The sequence below is a fragment of the Cervus canadensis genome, chromosome 5 (genome assembly GCF_019320065.1).
Source record: "Cervus canadensis isolate Bull #8, Minnesota chromosome 5, ASM1932006v1, whole genome shotgun sequence".
In the NCBI taxonomy this organism is placed as follows: Eukaryota; Metazoa; Chordata; class Mammalia; order Artiodactyla; family Cervidae; genus Cervus; species Cervus canadensis.
Window position 1 is genome coordinate 89,579,833 of NC_057390.1, and position 21,192 is coordinate 89,601,024.

At 41.7% G+C, this 21,192-nt stretch overlaps 2 protein-coding genes across 5 annotated transcripts in view; one reads left to right on the top strand and one right to left on the bottom strand.

Moving 5' to 3' along the window:
- LOC122442137 (spermatid perinuclear RNA binding protein) overlaps nt 1–18,081 on the bottom strand; it is a 140,050-nt gene extending 121,969 nt beyond the window's left edge. For all 4 annotated transcript variants that reach the window (XM_043469499.1, XM_043469497.1, XM_043469496.1 and 1 more), the window contains exon 1: nt 17,923–18,081. The gene's annotated coding sequence lies outside the window, so the exon portion shown is untranslated. The remainder of the gene's footprint in view (nt 1–17,922) is intronic.
- LOC122442516 (extensin-like) overlaps nt 1–18,216 on the top strand; it is a 36,663-nt gene extending 18,447 nt beyond the window's left edge. Inside the window, exon 2 of the mRNA XM_043470370.1 lies at nt 16,779–18,216. Coding sequence (XP_043326305.1) covers nt 16,779–18,216 — 1,438 coding nt within the window. The remainder of the gene's footprint in view (nt 1–16,778) is intronic.
- Nucleotides 18,217–21,192: the final 2,976 nt, after the last annotated feature.

Here is a 21,192-nt window from a genome sequence, read left to right on the forward strand (position 1 = left end):
CAATCAACACCTTTAAAAAGAGAAGAATAACCACCATCCAACCCCTGCTTAAAATAGTCATCCTTTGAAAAATCGCAAAATCCCCACTACAATCCAAAAATACTTCCTTAAAACTCACTGACCAAACAGAAACATAAAAGAAAACACTTTGGAGACAGACAAGGGTTCAAATCCCAGCTATACAACTTCTTAGCTATTAAGTCAATTAACCATTCCAGGCCTCACTTTTCTCATTTATAAAATGGAAACACCACTGCTCACCTCACAGTGAAACTGTTTGAAAGATCTAAAGATAGATCTAAAGATGTAAAAATACTGGAAACCAGAAAATTCTACGGAGAAGGCAATGGCACCCCACTCCAGTACTCTTGCCTGGAAAATCTCATGGACGGAGGAGCCTGATAGGCTGCAGTCCGTGGGGTCGCTATGAGTTGGACACGACTGAGCAACTTCACTTTCACTTTTACGCATTGGAGAAGGAAATGGCAACCCACTCCAGTGTTCTTGCCTGGAGAATCCCAGGGACGGGGGAGCCTGGTGGGCTGCCATATATGGGGTTGCAGAGTCGGACACAACTGAAGTGACTTAGCAGCAGCAGCATACAATTCTACAAAAATAAGGTAACAATGTGAGAATAAAACTACATACTGCAATATAATTTTGCAAGCCTAGATTAATTACTCTATATGAATTCTCCAGTCTAGCTTAACTGACATAACGACTATCTGAACTGAATAAGTATCACACTTTTCCCTCATAAAGACAATGGCCTCCTCTCTCCCTCACCTACTTAAAACTCATTCTACCCAACACTGTACATGTCACACTTGTTACAGAGAACACTGCATTAGTTATCTTTTCATGAGATTATATATCTAACCTCTCTCACTAGACTACAAACTACTGAAGAAAAGGAATCCATTTTCATAGTGTACATCTTTTGCTGTGTTTAGTCACTGAGCCTGTCTGAATCTTTCGCGACCCCATGGACTGGAGCACATCAGGCACTTCTGTCCGTGGAATTTCCTAGGCAAGGATGCTGGAGTGGGTTGCCATTTCCTTCTCCAGGGAATCTTCTCAACCCAGGGATGGAACCCACGTTTAGTAGTACCTTAACACAAAGTGTTATCTATAAAAAGCACTTAGTCAATGACCAAGTCACTGCACTTCAAAATTAGCCCAGTTTTTATTTCAAGGAATATATTAAGATAGTTTCTGAGAATGAGACTTACACAACAATCCACTGCATTTTAATTTCCGGATTACCCATTATTAAGTTGCAGTCTGCTTATCTGGTCACTACCTTTACTGTATCAATTTGTCTAACTCCACAGTTTCTCTAACTGTGATCCAGGGACCTCTGGAGGTCTTCAAGACACTTTCAAGGGTCTAAAAGGCCAAAAGTATTTGTACAGAAGTACTAAGGAATTACATGCCATTTTAACTCTCATCTAAACTCACAAGTGTAGAGTTTTCCAGAGGCTACAAAAATGTATGGAGATACTATAAAATGAAATATATCATGTTCCCAAGTTCAACATAATTTAGCAAACCAACATTTTCCAAATGACCAACGTACGTGTTACAAAATCACGTATCAATAAAGATCCATTCGAAACGCAACAGATCAACAAATTTTAATGTGACAAATATAAAAAGCTCACTGATCTGGTTTCAAAATCCATTAAGACACTACTATTTGTCAAGTTCTAGTATAGTACTAAAGAAGAATACCCAAAATTATCAGAAAAGGCTATTAAAATACACCTCCCTTCTTTCAAATTCAAATCTGTGTGAAGCCAAATTCAACTAGAACAACATACAACAGACTACATGCAGAAGCACCTATCAGAATGCAGCTCTCTTCTATTAAGCTATACATTAATGAGACTTGCAAAAATGTAAAGCAATGCTACTCTTACTATTTTGTGTTTTGGAAAATAGTTATTTTTCAATAAAAATACATCACTTACAGGAAGTGGGGAAATGGGTAGATGTTGGTCAAAGGGTACAAAGTGGTAGTTATGTAGGATGAATAAGTCAATTAATCTAATGTCAAGCATGATGGCTATAGCTAATACTGTACTGGATACTAGAAATTTGCTGAGACAGCAGATTTCAGGTGACTGCACCACCAAAAAAAAAGGTAACTACACCAAAGATGGATATAGTAATTAGCTCAACTATGATAATCATTTCACTAGGTATATGTTTATCAAAATATCATGCTGGGTACCTTAAATATATGCAATTTTTATTTTTTAAAAAAGTCACCAAATAACATATGGAGTATGAGAGAGAGAAAATTTATAACTGCACAGAAATAGTTCTAGAAGAATACATGCTAAACTCTTGACCACAGGCATTGGAGTGTGTATATGACAGGAATAAAATAATTTCATTTTTTATTTTGATTCTATATTACTTTAATTTGCATGTATTACTTTTGTAACTTGAAACAAAAAATTTAAAACCTAAAACTTAAAACATTTATTTACACATATATAATTTAACATTTATTTTAAATGAATAATTATATACATTTTATCATATATAATTTCTAATAATACAAATTTCAACAGATAAAACTCTCATAAACAAGAGATTCTTGGGGTCCTCAATAATTCTTAAGTATATAAAGGAATCTTGAATTCAGAAGTCTGAGAAGTCTAACTAAACGTAGATGGATTCTGGTGTTCCCCATTCTATCCCCATTCTCCTTGGGAAATGCCCAACGCTTCCCAGGAAGGAGCAACATCATCACAGTACAACCTGGAGCAGCTCTGGAGCGCGAGGCGTTTTGCTCTCATCTGCAGTAAGCAGTCCTCTTACGATAACTACTAGATTTTCCAGTGAAAGGATTTGGCAAAAACATTAACCATTCTCATTGATTCCCATTTCATAAAGAATAATCACTTAACCATATGACCTGTTTTAAGTAATCAAGAAAAACAGTACAACATAACACAGCCCTTGAGTCCATAGCCTATGCCAGGCACTGTGCCTCACTTACATTACCTCATAGTCCTCACAGCCCCACAAAGTGTAACAGGGCAGGGGAGAGATTCAGATGCTCTTGACAAAGGTCATACTGTTAATAAATGGTGGAATCAGGAAGCAAAATCAGGACTGAGTGATTTCAAAGTCCAGGGCTCTATCCACTCTACCAGGTTAGCCCTCAGCACTAGACTGGAAATCAGACCTGTCACTTGCTCTCTGTGTCCTGAAGCAACTCACAACTTCTCTCAGCCAGTTTTCTCATCTACAAGATAAGTTAGTTGATCTCCAAAGTCTCCTCCACATACTAATACTCTTGGATTATAATTCATTACAACTTCAAGCCTACAGTTTATAGAGTAAAAAGCCTTTTGTACGCTTTTCTGAACACAACAAGAGAAGCGAAACAAGTAATGGGGAAGTAATGAGTAAAATTAATAGACTAGGATATAGATTTTCATACTTTAGTATTAACAGTCATCATAAAATATACTATAAACGCTAAGTAGGCACTTGGTACTTCTTTCACTCCAGGCAACCAGTACTTTCTTGTTTGACATAAGCTTGGGCATTCAGCCAGCAGACATCTCTGAAGGTGGTAAGAACCTGTTAGCATGCAACACATGAACACCTCACCGAAGGACAGCTATGAGGAGCAAATGCCTCCTCATTAGCTTGTACAGGGAGCACCTTCTAATCTGTGAGGTAAATTATACAATAATCAATGGAGATATTTGCCAGGCATTTCTGAGAAAAGGAGGGCAACCTGCAGGAAGTAGTGAAAACTGACACATGGCACTTCAAAACAAAACACAAAACCCAAGAAGGAATGTACTGATTTCAGAACTGGGCACTTTACTATGAGGCTGTGCTGTATTTGCATTGCACTGATATTTGTCTAGGCTACCAAAATTTAGACTTCTTTCTATAACAACTACAATCTGAACATAGTTTAATGCGTGCCAGACACTGTGCTGAGCCCTTTAGAGACATCACTCTTTAATCCTACTTGGTAGAGTCATGAGGTATTATATTATTTTTAAGGTGAGAGAATGTCTTAGAGCTAGTAAGTGGCAGAGAAAGGATTTGAAATCCGACCAACTCCAAAGCCTGTACTCTTTATGATATGTTTTTACTGGTTCCAGAGTGAAAAAACTCATCCTGGTCAAAGGAGAAAAAATGATGTGTAATATCTGAGCCAAGTTATTATATAAGGGCATTTTAAAATTTTTAAATAAGAAGTTTTTAAGAGCATGGAATCCATTTATGTAAGTACCTACTGTTTAGATATTAGCAAAAGTCACAGGGTCACTGTGGAAAATCTATACTTCTTTGGATAACTATCAATACACTTAAACTCGGGACATTTGAGATGGCTGTTGTTGTTTCAGCTTATATTCTTATGTTCACATAACCAAAAAAAAAAAAAAATTATTTTGTCCAAAATAGCCAGGAAGCTATCTTTTACATTCTTTTCACTCAAAACCCAGCAGATCAAAGCGAATTACTCCAGTGCCTACTACTCAGGAGAAAAGAAGTCATGTCACCCAAACCACAGTAAAAAGCGACAAGCTTTATGAGGTGACTTACTAGCCCCTTTGAGGGGAATAACTGAAAATTGGCCTAGTAAAGTTCTTTCAAATTTTAAAAAAAGATATAATTAGGGTTTTTTTCAACAGGAGTAAAAGTGTAATTATAAAATCCTTCAACACACACAATTTGAGTTACTCTTTGGAAGTGAACCACCGCTTTTTAAAAGTATCTAAAATGGAAAAGTCAATGAAGTTCCAATACTGTTATGACTAGTCATTACTCAAGCAAATCAATTTACAATTTTAAAAAGAAAGTAACAATTTACAAAAAAATAAATGAGAAGGCAAAAAAGAAATACAGAATTTCTAAGAACACACCTCAGAAGCTACACTGCAATCTCTTCTAATTGTATATATATGTCCATTAAAGGGTTCCAAAGGTTATTCACTATTTTGCTTTTCCCATATGGAATACAGGTATCAATTGGTCAGGAGAAAGTGGTTATTACTACAGACACTACCAAAACCAGTGAACTCAACTACTCCCCTCCTCTTATACACCTTCCTGCTAAAATAGTCCTGGCCCACCCCCAAATAAGACGATCCCTTCCGTTTGTTGCTGTTAGCCAACTTTTGGAACCAAAATGGATTCAAAAAACAAGTTCACAATTTACCAAGTAAGTAATGCTAGAGTTACTGAACAAAGCCTTAGTTTTCTCATCTGAAACAGAGCAATCTTTCTGAAAGGCTAGTGTAAAGATTAGAGGTAATATGTATAAAGCATGTCGGCTATTAGTGTTGTTAATCATAACGTGACTGACACTTTCTTTGTAATGCTGTTGTTGTTGTAAATACAATATGTCCGCTACTAAATAATATAAAAAAAGTTTTCTCTTTCTGGCAAATCAGAGATGGGTGACCTCTAATACAAACCTGCTATTGCTGACCTGGTCAAAGTAAAGATTTTTAATTGTTTAAAAATTTTTATTTTAATCACTTAAATTTTTTTCAAACTGCTTAATGGGTCAGGGGTTTCACTTTGGAATGACAGAAATGTTTTGAACTACTTGGGGTGAATGGTTGCTCAACATGTGAATTAACTATATGCCACCAAATTGTTCATTTTAAAATGATTAACCTAAAAGATGGTAACGATAACCCTATATGCAAAACAGAAGAAGAGACACAGAAGTACAGAACAGACTTTTGAACTCTGTGGGAGAAGGTGAGGGTGGGATGTTTCGAAAGAACAGCATGTATACTATCCATGGTGAAACAGATCACCAGCCCAGGTGGGATGCATGAGACAAGTGCTCGGGCCTGGTGCACTGGGAAGACCCAGAGGAATCGGGTGGAGAGGGAGATGGGAGGGGGGATCGGGATGGGGAATACGTGTAACTCTATGGCTGATTCACATCAATGTATGACAAAACCCACTGAAATGCTGTGAAGTAATTAGCCTCCAACTAATAAAAAATAAAAAATAAAATAAAATGATTAACCTAAAAACAATAATTGTCAAAGAAGACAAGGGAAAAAAACCCTAATTGTTCTTATTGAACGTGATTAGATGCCAGCAATGTGACAAGTTAAACTAAGTTTATTCCAAGTTTTCTGGTCTACATTTCTAACACGGCAGCTTGACACGGTGGAAGGAGTCCACACCTGGAGATCAAGAAACCTATTTCTCATCCTAACTCTGCTACCAGTGAGGTGTGTGATTTTGAACAAGGGCCTTAACCACATCTGTCAAAGAACAAAGCAAGACTAAAAAGATTCTTACAGGTTCCTCATAAGATTATTACACTCTATATTCTTGTCAAACAAGTGAAAATTGCCTAAGGTTAAAAAAATTATACTATATGCTACATCTGCTAAATTAACTACCATATATACAATATAAGCACCTCCTCTGGACTGAAAAATGTAAGTTATCCTGAACAGGAAAACGTTCTCATTTCAGGGTAATTGACTCCTATAGACTCCTATTCACTGGAAAAGTAAGAACCGACTCTGTAAGAACAATGCCCCTCCCCCCAAAAAAAAACAATGCCAAAACCATGTTCACTGACATTATGATCTAAGCATAAAGGAGAGATGACTAATGTGGTAAACTCAAGGTCAGCATTCCAAACCAAGCTGGTGAAGTTGCAAGTTCTTAACCAACAAACTCAACGATGCCTTTTTATTCAACTATTTAAAAATGCACCAAGTATAAAATTATAAATATCATACATCATTAGACAGTCTATAAATAAAAACTGTATACCTTAATCAACATTATTTTGCAAATAATTCTTTTTTCCTATAAATAACCTTGGGGTTAAAAACTCCTCCTACTACAAGGCTCATGAAAATGATATAAATCTAAAAAGACCTTATTCTTGTTCTTCAATTTGCCTGGAATAGAAGCTAAATCCTCTTGTTATCTCCTGGTATTTTGTTAAGTGTAGGTTGTTAAAGAATTGTTTTGGAAACTAACACCTTAACTACCATTAATTAACATAGAAGGCTAGTCTTCCTCTTCTATGCCTCTAAGTCCTAAGGGGAAAGAAAAGGAGAGGTACGGCCTCATCTGCAAACCTTTTCACTCAAACTAATCTCAACCAAGTGATGAAGGGAACTCTGTTTTCACTGCTAAGATATCCACAGCCAATGAATCAGCAGTAGAGGGCCATTCAAAGGGTAACAGTTAAGTTGCTTCAAGCTGCTAAAGTGCTTTACAACTTAGAGAAGCTTGTCTAACAAACTTCGTGAAACAAGTGGAGCCACTCACAAATCAAAAGAAAAGTTTGGATGACTTAAGTTTCCCAAGTCAATTATCAAGATTCAGACCTCAGAAACAGTTTCCGCAACTGAATCACTTCTCTGTCATTAATTGTATCTATCAAAATGAAGGCACAAATCCGCAGATACACATCCTTTCTAAAGATTCCTGATTTTCTATCAGAACAATAATCACCTACAATGTCACCACCACACTTGCAAACTGAATATCAAAACTAAAGTAAAAGTGTCCCCTGATCCCATCTCTCCTGGGTTCCCGACTTCTCTTCAGGGCACCCCAGCCTGACCTGTCAACTACACTTGAAACCTTGTAGGCTTGGAGCTCAGTCCTCACATCCAGCTACCAAGTTTCATCAGTTTCAAGGCATCCTTTTTATACCCATCTGCACTACCTTTATCACATTTTTCCTCAAACTGTTATAATGGCATCGTTAATCACTATATGTGTTCCGGCCCCTCTTTTCACATAAAATTGTCAAATTCATAAAGAAAGCTTTAATAATGTCATCCCTCCACTCTTGCTCAAATCAAAACCTTTCAATGAAGCCTCACTGTCGACAATAAAGTTTGAATTCCTCATTCTTACACTCAAGACCTTTATCAGTGACTCCAATATTCCACTCCAAACTTACCCTCCACCAATTCCTTTCATATTCCCCTATCTTTAACTAATTGAACCACTTTGTTTTTTTCCATAGAAATCATTCTTATTTTGCCAGTGCAGTCCCCTCCATATGGAATTCTCTCCCTCTTTATCTCATAATCTAATCCCCATTTTTACCTGTGACTCAGCACAGGAACCACATACCACATCTTCTCTGAAGTCTCTCCCTTATTCCCCTTAGCAGAAATAATTTCTTGCTCTTTTAAATTCCTCAGCCCTTTTATCTCTTAAGTACTTACTTTAAAAAATTTATAGATATCTCAAAATCATACCATCACCTCCCCTCATAGACTAAATTTTTGAAGGCCAGGGTCAATGTTTTATCTTTGTATCCCCCAATGCAACTAGTACATAACAAGGACTCAAAATTATAATGAATAAATAATAAAGCCTATTAGCAGTCTCAAGAAAAGATATTCATGAAGAAAACAGGAAATACATCATAAAAACTTAAAGGTACACAGCATCCATGGGAAAACCCAAAATCCCAACTATAGCATCCTTTACCAAGTGACAGACTATAACTAATAAAAGAATAGTTCACTGAACAAATACTCAAGTGCCTACTTAGTGCTGGGCACTATTCTAGACGCTTTAGAATCTACAGAACACAAAGACAACATTAATCCTTGCTTTTATGGAGCTTATATACACTAATGAAGGGGGAAAGGCAATGAACAAAATAAGCAAGCAAAATATACCATAAGTTAAACAGTTTAAGTGGTGTGGAGAAAAAGAAGGTGGGAAAGGGAGGGCAGGGAGGGCCAGAAACAGATGAACTGCCACTTCAACAGAGTGCTAAGAGAAGATCTCTAGTTTCCTAGGTGGCACAGTGGTAAAGAATCTGCCTGCCAACACAGGAGACTCAAGAGACAATCCCTGAGTCAGGAAGATCCCCTGGAGTAGAAAATGGCAACCCACTCCAGTATTCTTGCCTGGAAAATTCCATGGACAGAGGAGCCTGGCAGGCTATAGCCTGGGCGTTGCAAAGAGTTGAACACGCACACGCACACACACAGGTACACACACACTAAGGCCTCACTGGAAAGGGGAGATAGGCACAAAGACCTGAAAAAGATGGAGCCACCCATGTATCTGAGAAACAGCATTCTAAGCAGGGCAAATAGCAAATACAAAGGACAGGAGACAGGAATGTGCATCTCCCGTGAGAGGAACAAGAAAGCGACTGTGGCAAGAATGGAGTAAGCAAAAGAAAAGTCCAAATGTCCGACAGGAAAGATGGGATCCAATCACTTACTGCATTATTAGAACCTGGCCTTTTACTCTGAGAAAAGATACGGAATCCCTGAGGGTTCTGACCAGGAGGAGACAAAAATGACTTAGCTTCTTAAAAGAATCATTCTTAAAAAAAAAAAAAAAAGAATCATTCTTGCTAGAGTACTGCAAACAGAGGGCAAGAGTAAAAAGGGCCGCTGTAGTAATTCAGAGGAGGTGATGTAGACTTAAACCAGTAGGGTTGATGAAAACTGCTCAGAGTCTGGATATACTTTGAAGAAAGGACTGGCAAGATTTCCTGGTGGGTCAGATGTGTGTGAGAGGAAGAGAGGCAAGGATGACTCCAAGTTTTGGCCTGAGAAACTGGAAAGATAGAGGAAGCTGCTATTTACTAAAATAAAATGTGGAAGACCACGAAAGAGGCAGAGGAAATAGGGAATTTGGTTAAGACAAGTTCAGTATGAGATGCCAACGAAATATCTAAGTGGAAGTGTCAAAGTACGCAGTAACCTGGAGTTTCAGATAAAAATTTGGAACTTATTGGCACATATACCATATTTAAAGCCATGAGGTTGAAAGAGATCACCAAGAGAATGAGAATAAAGAGCAGAGATCCCATAGGACAGTCCAATATTAAGAGGTAGGAGTGGTAAGAAAGAACCAACAAAGGAGACAGAGAAGAAGCCAAGGAGGCAGGAGGAAAACCAGCAGAGTGTGGTGTCCTAGAAACCAGAGCATACAGCATTTCAAGGAAGGAGGCATCGACTGCACCCAGTGCTGCTAATAGGTCAAGTAAGAATTAAACGTGGTGGTTGTGACAACAGCAGGGATGGAGTTGAAAGTTTCACTGTAGTAGGTTCAGGAGAGGACAGGAAAACTGAAGATGAGCAGAAACAACCTTTTCAAGAAGCTGAAGAATTGAGTTATAGTTAGAAGAGACAGTGTGGTCAAGAAAAGGTCATTTTAGAAAAATAATAAATGAAATAATAGTGTATATATGCTGACTGGAATGAGCCAGTAGACAGGAGAATAATGTTGCTACAGGAAGGAAGGAAGAATGGATATGATTTCAACTGTTACAGAATTTCACCAGAAGAGACAGATAGCTCGATGAAGAGAAATTTTACTAGGCTAGTGGGCAGTAATTCCAGAGTACCGTTACCCCTTGTGATACTTGAGAAGGGAGGAGGACACCCCTTAATTCTAATTCACATGCCATAGGAGGCTCAGAAGAGAGGTTGGGCCATTTACTGAGAATCTTCATGTTAAGCATTTTGTATGTTATTTCATTTAAGTTCAAAATAACTTCATAAAGTATTATCTTTATGTTACAGATAAGGAACCAGAAGCTCAGAGAGAGCTAGTAATTTGATTAACACACAAAGCTGGTGAGTGGTAGAGCTGTTTCAAATTCAGCTCTTTCTGAGTATTAGATAAGGAATTATTGTTAATGTAGAGGGTTAAAATAGTTTGTGAGGTTCTCTTTAAGGTTCTGATCTGTTAGAAATACACACTGAAGTATTTATGAACAAAAGAATATGATGCCTAAGATTTGCTGTAAATACTCTAGCAAAAACAATGACAAATAGTGACTGTGAATGAGGGATGGATGAAACAAGAGCAGCAACTTGCTGCGAATTGTTGAAGTTAGCTGATGGGTATATGGACATTCACTGTACTGTTCCTTTTTATGTACCTCTGAAAATGCCATGATAAAAAATAAAAATCCAGGACCTCCAAGTCAAACTGCTCATTACTTCAAAGCCTGTCCTTAATTTCTGCTCAATCCTCTCTTCAAAAAAAAATGCCATATGCTTCAGAGCTTACAATTTTCTTATCTTCTTTAATCCTCACTATAACTCTGTAAATTAGGGGTTTTATTCCAATTTTATACATGAGAAAAGAGATCTACGACTAGTAAACAGCAGAAGCAGATCTCTGGGCCAAGTCTTTCTGTGTCAAAAACATTCTTCTACTACGCAATACAGCAACCAAGCTTGCACAGGGTCATCTCTGTGCCCACCTATAAGAAGAGTCCACCCAAGTCTAGCCTTTTCCCTCAGATTCCCTGCCACTGCATCATCCTAGGACCCTGTGCTTCCTAAGAAGGACAAGCATTACTCCAAGTAGACCTTAAAAAGACCCTAAAAGAGGCAGGTTTCAAATCTGCCCAGCCATCAACCTTCCTTGCAAAATGTGGGGACTCTCAGGAATTTGATGCACAGCTTCACAGAGCGTTCTGAAAGTCTCTCTCTGCTCTGGGGTCAACTCTTGGTTCCTCCATTTCTTTAAATGTAACACTCTGCTGTTCACTTACACAGCTACCACAGGGACCAAAGTCCAGGTATGTGAACCCTGAACTCTAAAAATAAACGGCACTACTAAACAATAATGCTGACCAATTTCAAAAGCCTATTTTGTATAATTCCACATTTACCCCAAAGTTGGCTTATCAGAAAGTATCATGGTTAATACTCATTTTTAAGATACTATCTTTTAAAAAGCCTCATCACTAGTATGTGTATCTGTTCTTCCACGCAAACCTTGGCATTATAAGCTTATTTACAGCTTACATCAAAAACAACCAAAAATACACATACCTACGGTGCCAAATGCTTATTCTCTCCAGCTGCTAACCTACATTACCAAAACTACAATACCTTACCCCTCCAGTTCAATAGCTTTGCTAACTAAACCTGAGCTGTCCAGGGTTAAGAGCTATCCAGTATCCCATGATTCTATTAGGTTAAAATGTAGATTGCCTAAGCTCTACAGAAGTCTGATCACTGCATAATTAGATGCAACGTTTGAGATTTACCTGGAATTATAAACATCTTAAGAATGAACTGCCTTCATCTTAACTTTCAGAAACAAAACACTTCATCAGGTCACCACTACCCAGCTGTCTTAAAATATACTGATTTTCAGGTAGGCTGACTGAACATAGGTAAACACAGTTACAGACTCCATTTCCATGTTTAGGGCCAGTCTATCTAGGGAAGGATCTGTTCTTTACTGAAAACAGTAAAGAAGGATCTGTTCTTTACTGAGCCCTACCCTACTAAGAAATCTCAGGTCTGGCACAAAACATGCCTTTAAGCCTAAAGTCAAGACATGTTTGCTGACTTAAACGGACAAAACAGGTAAGCAACACAAAAAATAAATAAAAATCTAGATAGTCTTTAGGACAATTACTTTCTGCTTTATGTCCATAGTATTAACTATTAAATTCAATTTATAAACAAAATGCTGATCTAACCAACTGGATATTGTGTTTCCCAGCACCTGGAAAACTGCAAAGAACAGGAAAATGTGCAGGTGCAGTAAGAAACTCCATCTTATCCATGACCCAGAAATGCCTTAGAATTTATCACACAACCTGCTACAGAATTCTCACTTTTCAAATGGAAATGAACCACGAAGTCACACAATGCAAAGCTGTGATTTTATTACTGATATAATCAACTGTACCCTTTCGAGTTGTGCTAAAGTTAACTAAAGAAAGCAGATGTTCTACATAGTGTTAGTTATATCAGAAGTTAAGAGAATTTGAATACCAAATAACTAAAATTTAAAGCTGCTTCATTCACTCTGCAACACACATATTGTTGAGATAGATACCATAATTCTCAAAAATGATACACTTATAAGGCAGAAAACCAATACAACACTGTAAAGCAACTTTCCTCCAATTAAAAATAAACTTTAAAAAAAATGATACACTTAAAGGACCCTCAAGACAAGAAATAAAAGGCACGAAAGTGACAAATCAGGTCCTTTGGTCACCTTATTATTTAATGCATGACCTGAAAGTTAAAGAATTGCAAATCTTTCAGGCTCAAACCATTTTAAGTAGTCAGCTCACCGTTAATCTGGTCTCAGCATTTTATCCTTTCTATTTTAACTGACATATAAATTTAACATACATCTCTCAATAACCAGTTTTCTAAAATTAGACTGAATTATGAAGCCTCTCATAATTACCTGTCAGAAACAGTTTTTCTACAGCTGAATAAATTTTTAAAAACAAGCAATTTTCCAATAAAAGGATCCATGCAAAACAAATGAAAACAGAAGAGCAGTAAGATGGGTAATGGTGTCCAAAATGTTATAAAAGGTAGTAAACTACTAAGAATAAATCAGCTAGCATAAAAAGACTATTGTCAGGGCTTCACATATTACCAAGCTCAAGCAAATTAATGCCTAATAAAGCAACTTACTATTTACATTTTTGCAATGCCAATCAGGACCAAAATCTGGAGGCTTTTTACAACTAATAAACCAAATAAAACATTTAAAAAGCATTTAAAAATTATTCCCCCACAAACAGAGCATAACCTGTCAATGGACTTAGTAATGTCAAATAGATACGGTAATTATTTGCTAACTAAAACTTGAAAAAGGAAAAAGTATGCAATAAATCTGAAAAAAGAGGCTTAATGCCACTAGAAGCAATAGCTCCATTTTTCTGTTCAAGTCACTCAGAATTAATCAACTTTCTACAAAAAACCATAGGGAAATGTATTACATGTATTATTTCTGATTTAGAAACTGAATTCTCTGAGACATAAAAAACATTCTGTCTCTGGAAATTCATACTTAGAACTCAGAATGTCTCTCACAAGTTTCTGCTCAGACTCAAGAATTCAAATCAACACCAATACTTAGCTGCACAAATGAGCCAGGAAAAATCAGTAGACAGTAGAGCAAAGAACAAACAAACTTCAATTTGCAGATATCTCTAATATTCACAGAAGTTTCATCTCTATCCAAGTTTCTCACTACAAATTAGCCCACCTAATGCCAAATTATTATTTGACCAGGCTAAAACGAAATAAAGAGTCAAAGAAATAACAGCTATTACCCCTACTTACATAGTGCTAACCTTCCTGAAAGGTTTAAACTTGTTTTATATAAACCATCTCAATTCTCCTGGGAGGTAGATAAAGAGTCAGGTTTCTGGAGGAGAAACAAGCACAAAGGGATTAAGTATCTTGTCCAGCAAGTCACCAGTGAAAATAAAACCAGACCCAACTATTTAGCCTACGAAGTCTAAACAACCTGCTTGCCTTGGTTCATAAACTTAGGATAATATTTTAAAGTGCCTACAAATTATCCCAAACCTTAGAACTTCACGGAACAATACATATAAACGGAACACTAAACCAGAATTGAATATTTTGAACAAGAAAGAACTGCTTGCTCCAAATCAATTAAATGAACCAACACAATGGACTTAAAAAATACAAAAAGAAAACAACAGTCAAATGGGAAAGAATTTTCAAAGGTCACTCTATTCATCTTATATCCTTACTGCACAAATTCTCTGCCAGGAAGCCAAAGGGGTCAAACATGTTCGTTATAATTACATTAAATACATGTATCAAATATCAAAACACTGCTAAGAGTTTCAATAAAAGGCATTTATATTTTTAAAAACTTTGCCCTCCAAAACCAAAATCTTATAGCAATGCCTTTAGAGCATTATTTTGCTGCCTTCATGATACACTTCAAATGTGGATTTTAAAAATGATTGGTTTCCAGTTTATTTTTAAAATATTTATACTTACAGATAGAGATTACTTAAAATGTGGTGTTCTGTTCAGCCTCATTATGTTTAGGCAAGATTCCCACTTCCACTCAAACTTATTTGAACTCACAATGGCTGCATTATTCAAACTAACAATTTAGATACTTCCTAAATGGACAAAAGAAGAAAACTAATCAACCCAGAAAGCTTCCCAAGGTACCAAAGAGGACCTTTCATGTGAGATCATACTAGGTACCACACGAAGCCCACAAAGCAATAACTGAAGTTACATCTGCAACATGATGAAATAATTTTTTTTTTTTTTTTTGCAAAATCTGACAAGACTGAACCTTCAACTGTCAAAAAGGAAATCGCTTTCCAAGATTCTAGAAAACACTGCTTACTGAGGCAGTCTCAAAGCAGTTTCCTTAATCCTTCCAAATCCCAAAGAATCTAACACAAGCCACAGAACACTGAACAAGACCTGCTGAAAAGTCTGTGTTCAAACACCTAAAGGTTATTTCATATGTCCACATAACTCCCAAAGTCTTTCCTCAATAAAGCTAACACCACACTCCCCAACTCAAATTAAAATAACAAAATCCAAAAGCCTCTATTAATAAATTTTACTCTATTTGGGAAACAACCGAGGGTCTGTTATCTCCACCTTGAAAGAGTCATAAAGCTCCATTCCTGCCACTTTTAGAAGCTGGATGTATTTAATACATTACCTCTGTCAGCCTCTAGTAATGGGGTGAGATATTACATCACTCAAATGCCTGAAAACTCCCCTATTACCCAGAAAGCACCAAGGTATCTGATACACCGCACCAAGGTATCCTTTTCTCCCTCTGATACACAGCCCTCAAACATGCTGGGCCCTGCTCTCTTGCAGAATCTTCACAAAGAAGCCTGCCCCGAACCTGCTGCAGTCCTGCTCCTATTCACGCCAGGTGCGCTCCTCTTGACCCTGTATGGCTCCTCTATTTGCCCATTCATCAGGTCAATGCGCTAGAATGATATTCCACCCACAGCTCCTCCAACTTGGGAGTCTGTACTCAGCTCTCCCTTATCCCATCCCCATTCACTGGGTTCTGGAACTAAAATCAAGGCTTCCTGATCTCTCTGATCCTAGAAGCATGAACTTTCATATCTGGTAAAGGGCTTAATGTCCTCCATTTTCCATTAACATCATTCCAGGATCCACACACATACCGTCACACACTCTCCAGTTCCTCTAAGGCAACAATTTAATCCTCTCCCTTTAGGTTTTTTTATCCCCAAATTCTACACTCTGCCCTTCCATATACTTTCACTGACCCAAAACATGGTGGCTCCTTTAGTCTCTCAAGACCCAAAGTTTTCCAGTCTTTCCTCACACTTCAGCACCCACTCCTTCCACACTCTTTCAAGCAATCAGTTTTCCTAATTCTCTCCAGCCTGAATAGTCATTTCCTGCTCTAAACCTGGGCATCCTACTTCCCCCACCCCCACCCCAAACCCAATACACAACCTACCCCTTTCTAGTCACAGACATGTCTACACACATACCCCCCTTACCCTTTCCTTACCCCACTACTACGGGTCCTAGGCATTTTTCTACATCCTCTACCCAAAAAATATCCTCTCATCCCCCTTTCCTTCCCTTTGTTCCCCCCCCCCCACCTACTTGCACCAAAGCCCATGCCTCTCTCCCGCCCACACTGTACACAGACCTGTATACTTTGAACCTACCCCTACTGCACCCCTCTACTCATCTCCCTTCAACACGCACCACCCACCCCCTCTCTTCCTTCTCCCCAACTTCCCTCCACAGGTCCTGCCCTAGAAACACTTCCTTCCATCTGTCGTCACACCTCACCTGCCACTCCAAGAACATTTCCCTCCCCTCACACACACCTCTGGCCCTCCACACTCCACTCCACTGGTCCCCTCCAAGGTCTCCCCAACCCTTAAGTCCCCTCTCTTGATACTCCCCACCCTCATTCATACTTCCTGGAGAACTCACTCTGATCTCTACTAAATGCCCCAGCACCTCCTCTCCGTCCCCACCACCCTTCACTACCGTCCGGACTTCTCTCCCAAACCCCTCAAACTCAGGCCCTGCTCCAATCGCCCGCCCTCTACTCCTCTCCCCTGAGCGCCTCACCAGATCAGATACCTGCTTCTCCTCTCACATGCTCTTCCCTGGCAGGGCCCATCTGTCCAGCCTCAGCACCCTCCTGCCTCCTTCCTGGACAGACCCTGTCCTCACACCCCTCACCCGGTCTCCTGAAGCCTCTGGGCCTACCCTCCCGTTCCTCCTGCCTGAACACCCTCCGTTTCCCTCCCCATCACTCCAGAGACCCTCCTTCCACCCACCCCCCAACCTCTTTCCACGCTCACCCTGCCACACTGCCCCGAGCCGGACACCTTCTTCCACGTTTCCCTTCACATTTTTGTCCACGGTCTTCCTGCTATCTGGCCCCACTCCGTGCCCCTCACACGCAGCCCCGGCCGGGACATCCGCCTCTTCCTTGCCTCCCTCGATTCCTTCCAATCCCATCACACTCGCCCCTGCCCTTCCTAAGCCTCCTTCACACCCTCCCAAACCCCCACAGGCTGCCCCCACTCGCTCCGGCCCCCATGGGTCCCCCGAACCTGCCCGAAGGGCCTCATCCTCCAGTGGGCCAGATCCCTCCACCCTTCCTTCTCACCCAAATCTGCCCACACCCTCCAGCCGCCCCCCGCAGCCTCTCCCCCAGCCCCTGCCCCCAACGTCCTCCAACACCTGCCCCGAGCCCTTCACCCTCCATCCTACCCAGAGCCCCCAGCGCCGGGTCTCCTCACACAGCCCACGCCCTCTCCCCGCTCGGGGCCGGGACCCTGTCCTCCCCCCACTCCAACCCTCCACGAAGGTGAGGAAGACTGCCCGCTGCCCTTGCCCGAAGCGGCCAGGGCACCGCAACTGCGGCGGCGGCGGCGGCGGCCACAATGCCGGAGCCACGGGGGCCGGGATTGCTCCCTGCTCTCCGCCCCGGCCGCCGCTGCCGCCACCGCCGCCGCCGCTGCTAAGGACGCACAACAAACAATGCGGGGCCCGGGCCGGCACCGCCAACCGCCTCAACCGCCGCCTCAACCGCCGCCCGCCCGGGACGGCCCGCCGCGCAGGCGCCTGCCCCTCCGCCGCAGCCTACCCGCACCGCCGCGCTCTGCCCGCGCCCGGTCCCTGCTCCCGCTCCGCCGCCGCCGCCACCTCGTCAGCCTGCGTCTCCGGCTCCTCAGCCCAGCGGCGGCGGCTGCGGCGGCTGCTGCTGCCCTGGTGGCGCTCGCGGCTCCGGTCTCCGCTTCGGCGGCGGCGGCGAGCACGTGACGCCGCCGAGCGCGCCCATTGGCCGGGCCAGGGGGCGGGCCCCGCGGCTGCTGGGGAACGGAAAGCCCGCCCCCTCACTCGTCGCGCGCCCCCTCCACGCGCGCTCTGCCGCACCTGAGAGCGCCGGCCAGCGCCCGCCGCCGCCGTGCCGCGCCACCGCCTGCGCCAACTGCGCACCTGGGAGCGCGCAAGGAGCACACGCTGGTGGCGGCCGCATGCACCTGCGAGGAGACGCTTACGTAAACTGCGTCCCTGCCTCCCTCCCAGCGGCAGGCCCCCGCCTGCGGCAGCACCTGAGCTCTGCTGCGCTAGCAGCGTAAGTGCTGCGGAGCGGGGACGAGCTACGGAAGGGAGGCGAGCGAAATCCACGGAAACTTCGTAACGTCCGAATCTGGGAGCGGCTCCCGGTCGCCGCTAGGGCGAGCCGGCCTCTCCCGCCCCGCGCCCCAGTGCGCGGTACCGCCGACCCCAGCGGCTACGCAAATGGAGTAGGTGCCGTAACGCCGCCCCAGGTGGAAGAGGGGGAAGCTAGTGAGCTTTGACTAGTTAAGAGGTTGAAACCCAGCCTCCACCCCGCCAGCACCAACCAGCTGTGTGACCTTGACCAAATTACAGAACCACTCTGGTCCTCAGTTTCCTGGTCCGGGAAACTGGGACAATAATTCTGATTTAGGAGCTGCTGTAGGGATGGAAGAAAGAAAAAAAGAGACAATAGGTGAAAAGACAATAGGTGCGAATTCTTCTCACACAGGTACTAGCAAGTACTGAGCAGAAGTTGCGTTTTAGTCAGCAACCTCCTCTCCTTCCACCCCTCAGGGACCTCCCTGGGACTGAGCTGGGGCCAGGGCTTCTCTGACCTCCTTAGAGTTAGGTCAGACTTTGGCTGAACCCTGGCCCAGCAGTGCTGGGGAAGAAAGGAAGATTTGCTTTTTATTTTACCAGTCATTATCTGGCACCTTCTTGGCACCCAGCATTCTGCCAGTGAGGTTGGGCCCCTGAGTACCTCCTGCATGACAGGTGCTGTGCTGGGGGCTGGGATGCATAGGTGAATGAGATAGGAAATTCCTTGCCCTAAAGGAGTTTCCAGCCTTGAGTGGAAACGACCTGACCACTCAGTGCCAAGGCTTGGAGAGCTGGGGGTACAGCAGGGATCTCCCACAGGAGCCCCATCGGGGGCCCTTCCACCTTTTAAACATACTAGGCCCAAACATTCTAACACTTTGCTTCATTCACAGAATAAAGTGTAAACACTCTAACTCAGCTTAAAAACTTGAGTGATCTGACCTTAAGTTTGCATGCCCTTTACTTCCCCTCCTCCTTCAGGCCAACTTGACCCTCCAGTCACATTGAACTTAAGAACTGTAGTTGACATAGTATGGCACTTCTGAGCCTCCTGAGCCAGGTGCTAGGCCCCAAATCATTTTCAACACCCTCTTCCCACCTCCAACCACCATACCTTTATTTATCCTCCTGAAACACTCCTTGGTGTTCTTATCAGCCATCTCAGAATGTATTCTCCCCAGAACTCCTTAGCTGCCTCCAATGCACTGTCTAAACTCCCTCCACTTGGCACAACAGCCCAATGAAATGATGAATTCTTATACCACTAGACTGTAATTCCCCCCCACCCCCACTGGCTGTTGCCTTCCTGGACTATAAGCACCTAGAAGACAGGGTCATCTCTCTACCTGGGTGGGATAGGGAAGACATGAGATGAGATCTTTTCAGGAAGACCATGAGTCTGCTAGGGGAAAGAGGGACAAGCTGCAGTGAAAAAATCTGGGTTCAGGGTATACTAGCTGTGTGACCTTGGAAAATCAGTCTCCCTGGGTCTTACTTATCTATCAAGTGAGATGATAATATTGCATATGTAATACAGTTATTATAAGGATCCAATGAGAAATATATCTCAAGCACTAAGTATGATGCTTGGTACTTGGTAAAATGTAAAAATGTTCTTAAATAGGATTGGACAGCCTTAAGTATTCAATAGTATCTCTTATTTCAGTATCTTTTTCTGGGGGGTGCAGCATGGTGGGATCTTAATTCCCTGACCAGGGATCAAACCCATGCCCCAGCAGTGGAAGCAAGAAATTCCCTCCAATATCTTTTTTAACTTAAGTATAACTGATTTACAGTATTGTGTTAGTTTTCAGTTCAGTCGCTCAGTCGTGCCCAACTCTTTGCGACGCCATGGACAGCAGCACACCAGACCTCCCTGTCCATCACCAACTCCTGGAGCTTGCTCAAACTCACGTCCATCAAGTTGGTGATGCCATCCAACCATCTCATCCTCTGGCATCCCCTTCTCCTGCCTTCAATCTTCCCAGCATCAGGGTCTTTTCCAATGAGTCAGCTCTCTGCATCAGGTGACCAAAGTATTGGAGTTTCAGCCTCAGCATCAGTCCTTCCAATGAATATTTACGACTGATTTCCTTTAGGATTAACTGGTTTGATCTTGCAGTCCAAGGGACTCTCAAGAGTCTTCTAACACCACAGTTCAAAAGCATCAATTCTTCAGCCCTCAGCTTTCTTTATGGTCCAACTCTCACATCCATACATGACTACTGGAAAAACCATTGTCTAGATGGACCTTTGTTGGCAAAGTAATGTCTCTGCTTTTTAATATGCTGTCTAGGTTGCTCATAGCTTTTCTTCCAAGGAGCAAGCGTCTGTTAATTTTCATGGCTGAAGTCACCATCTGCAGTGATTTTGGAGCCCCCAAAAATAAAGTCTCTCACTGTTTCCATTGTTTCCCCATCTATTTGCCATGAAGTGATGGGATCTGATGCCATGATCTTAGTTTTTTGAATGCTGAGTTTTAAGCCAGCTTTTTCACTCTCTTGTTTCACCCTCATCTTCAACTAAAGGCTCTTTAGTTCCTTTTTGCTTTCTGCCATTAGCGTGGTATCATCTGCATTATCTGAGGTTGTTGATATTTATCCTGGCAGTCTTGATTCTAGCTTGTGATTCATCCAGTCTGGTATTTCCCATGGTGTACTCTGCATGTAAATTACATAAGCAGGGTGACAATATACAGCCTTGATAAATTCCTTTCCCAATTTTAAACCAGTCTGTTGTTCCATGTCCAGTT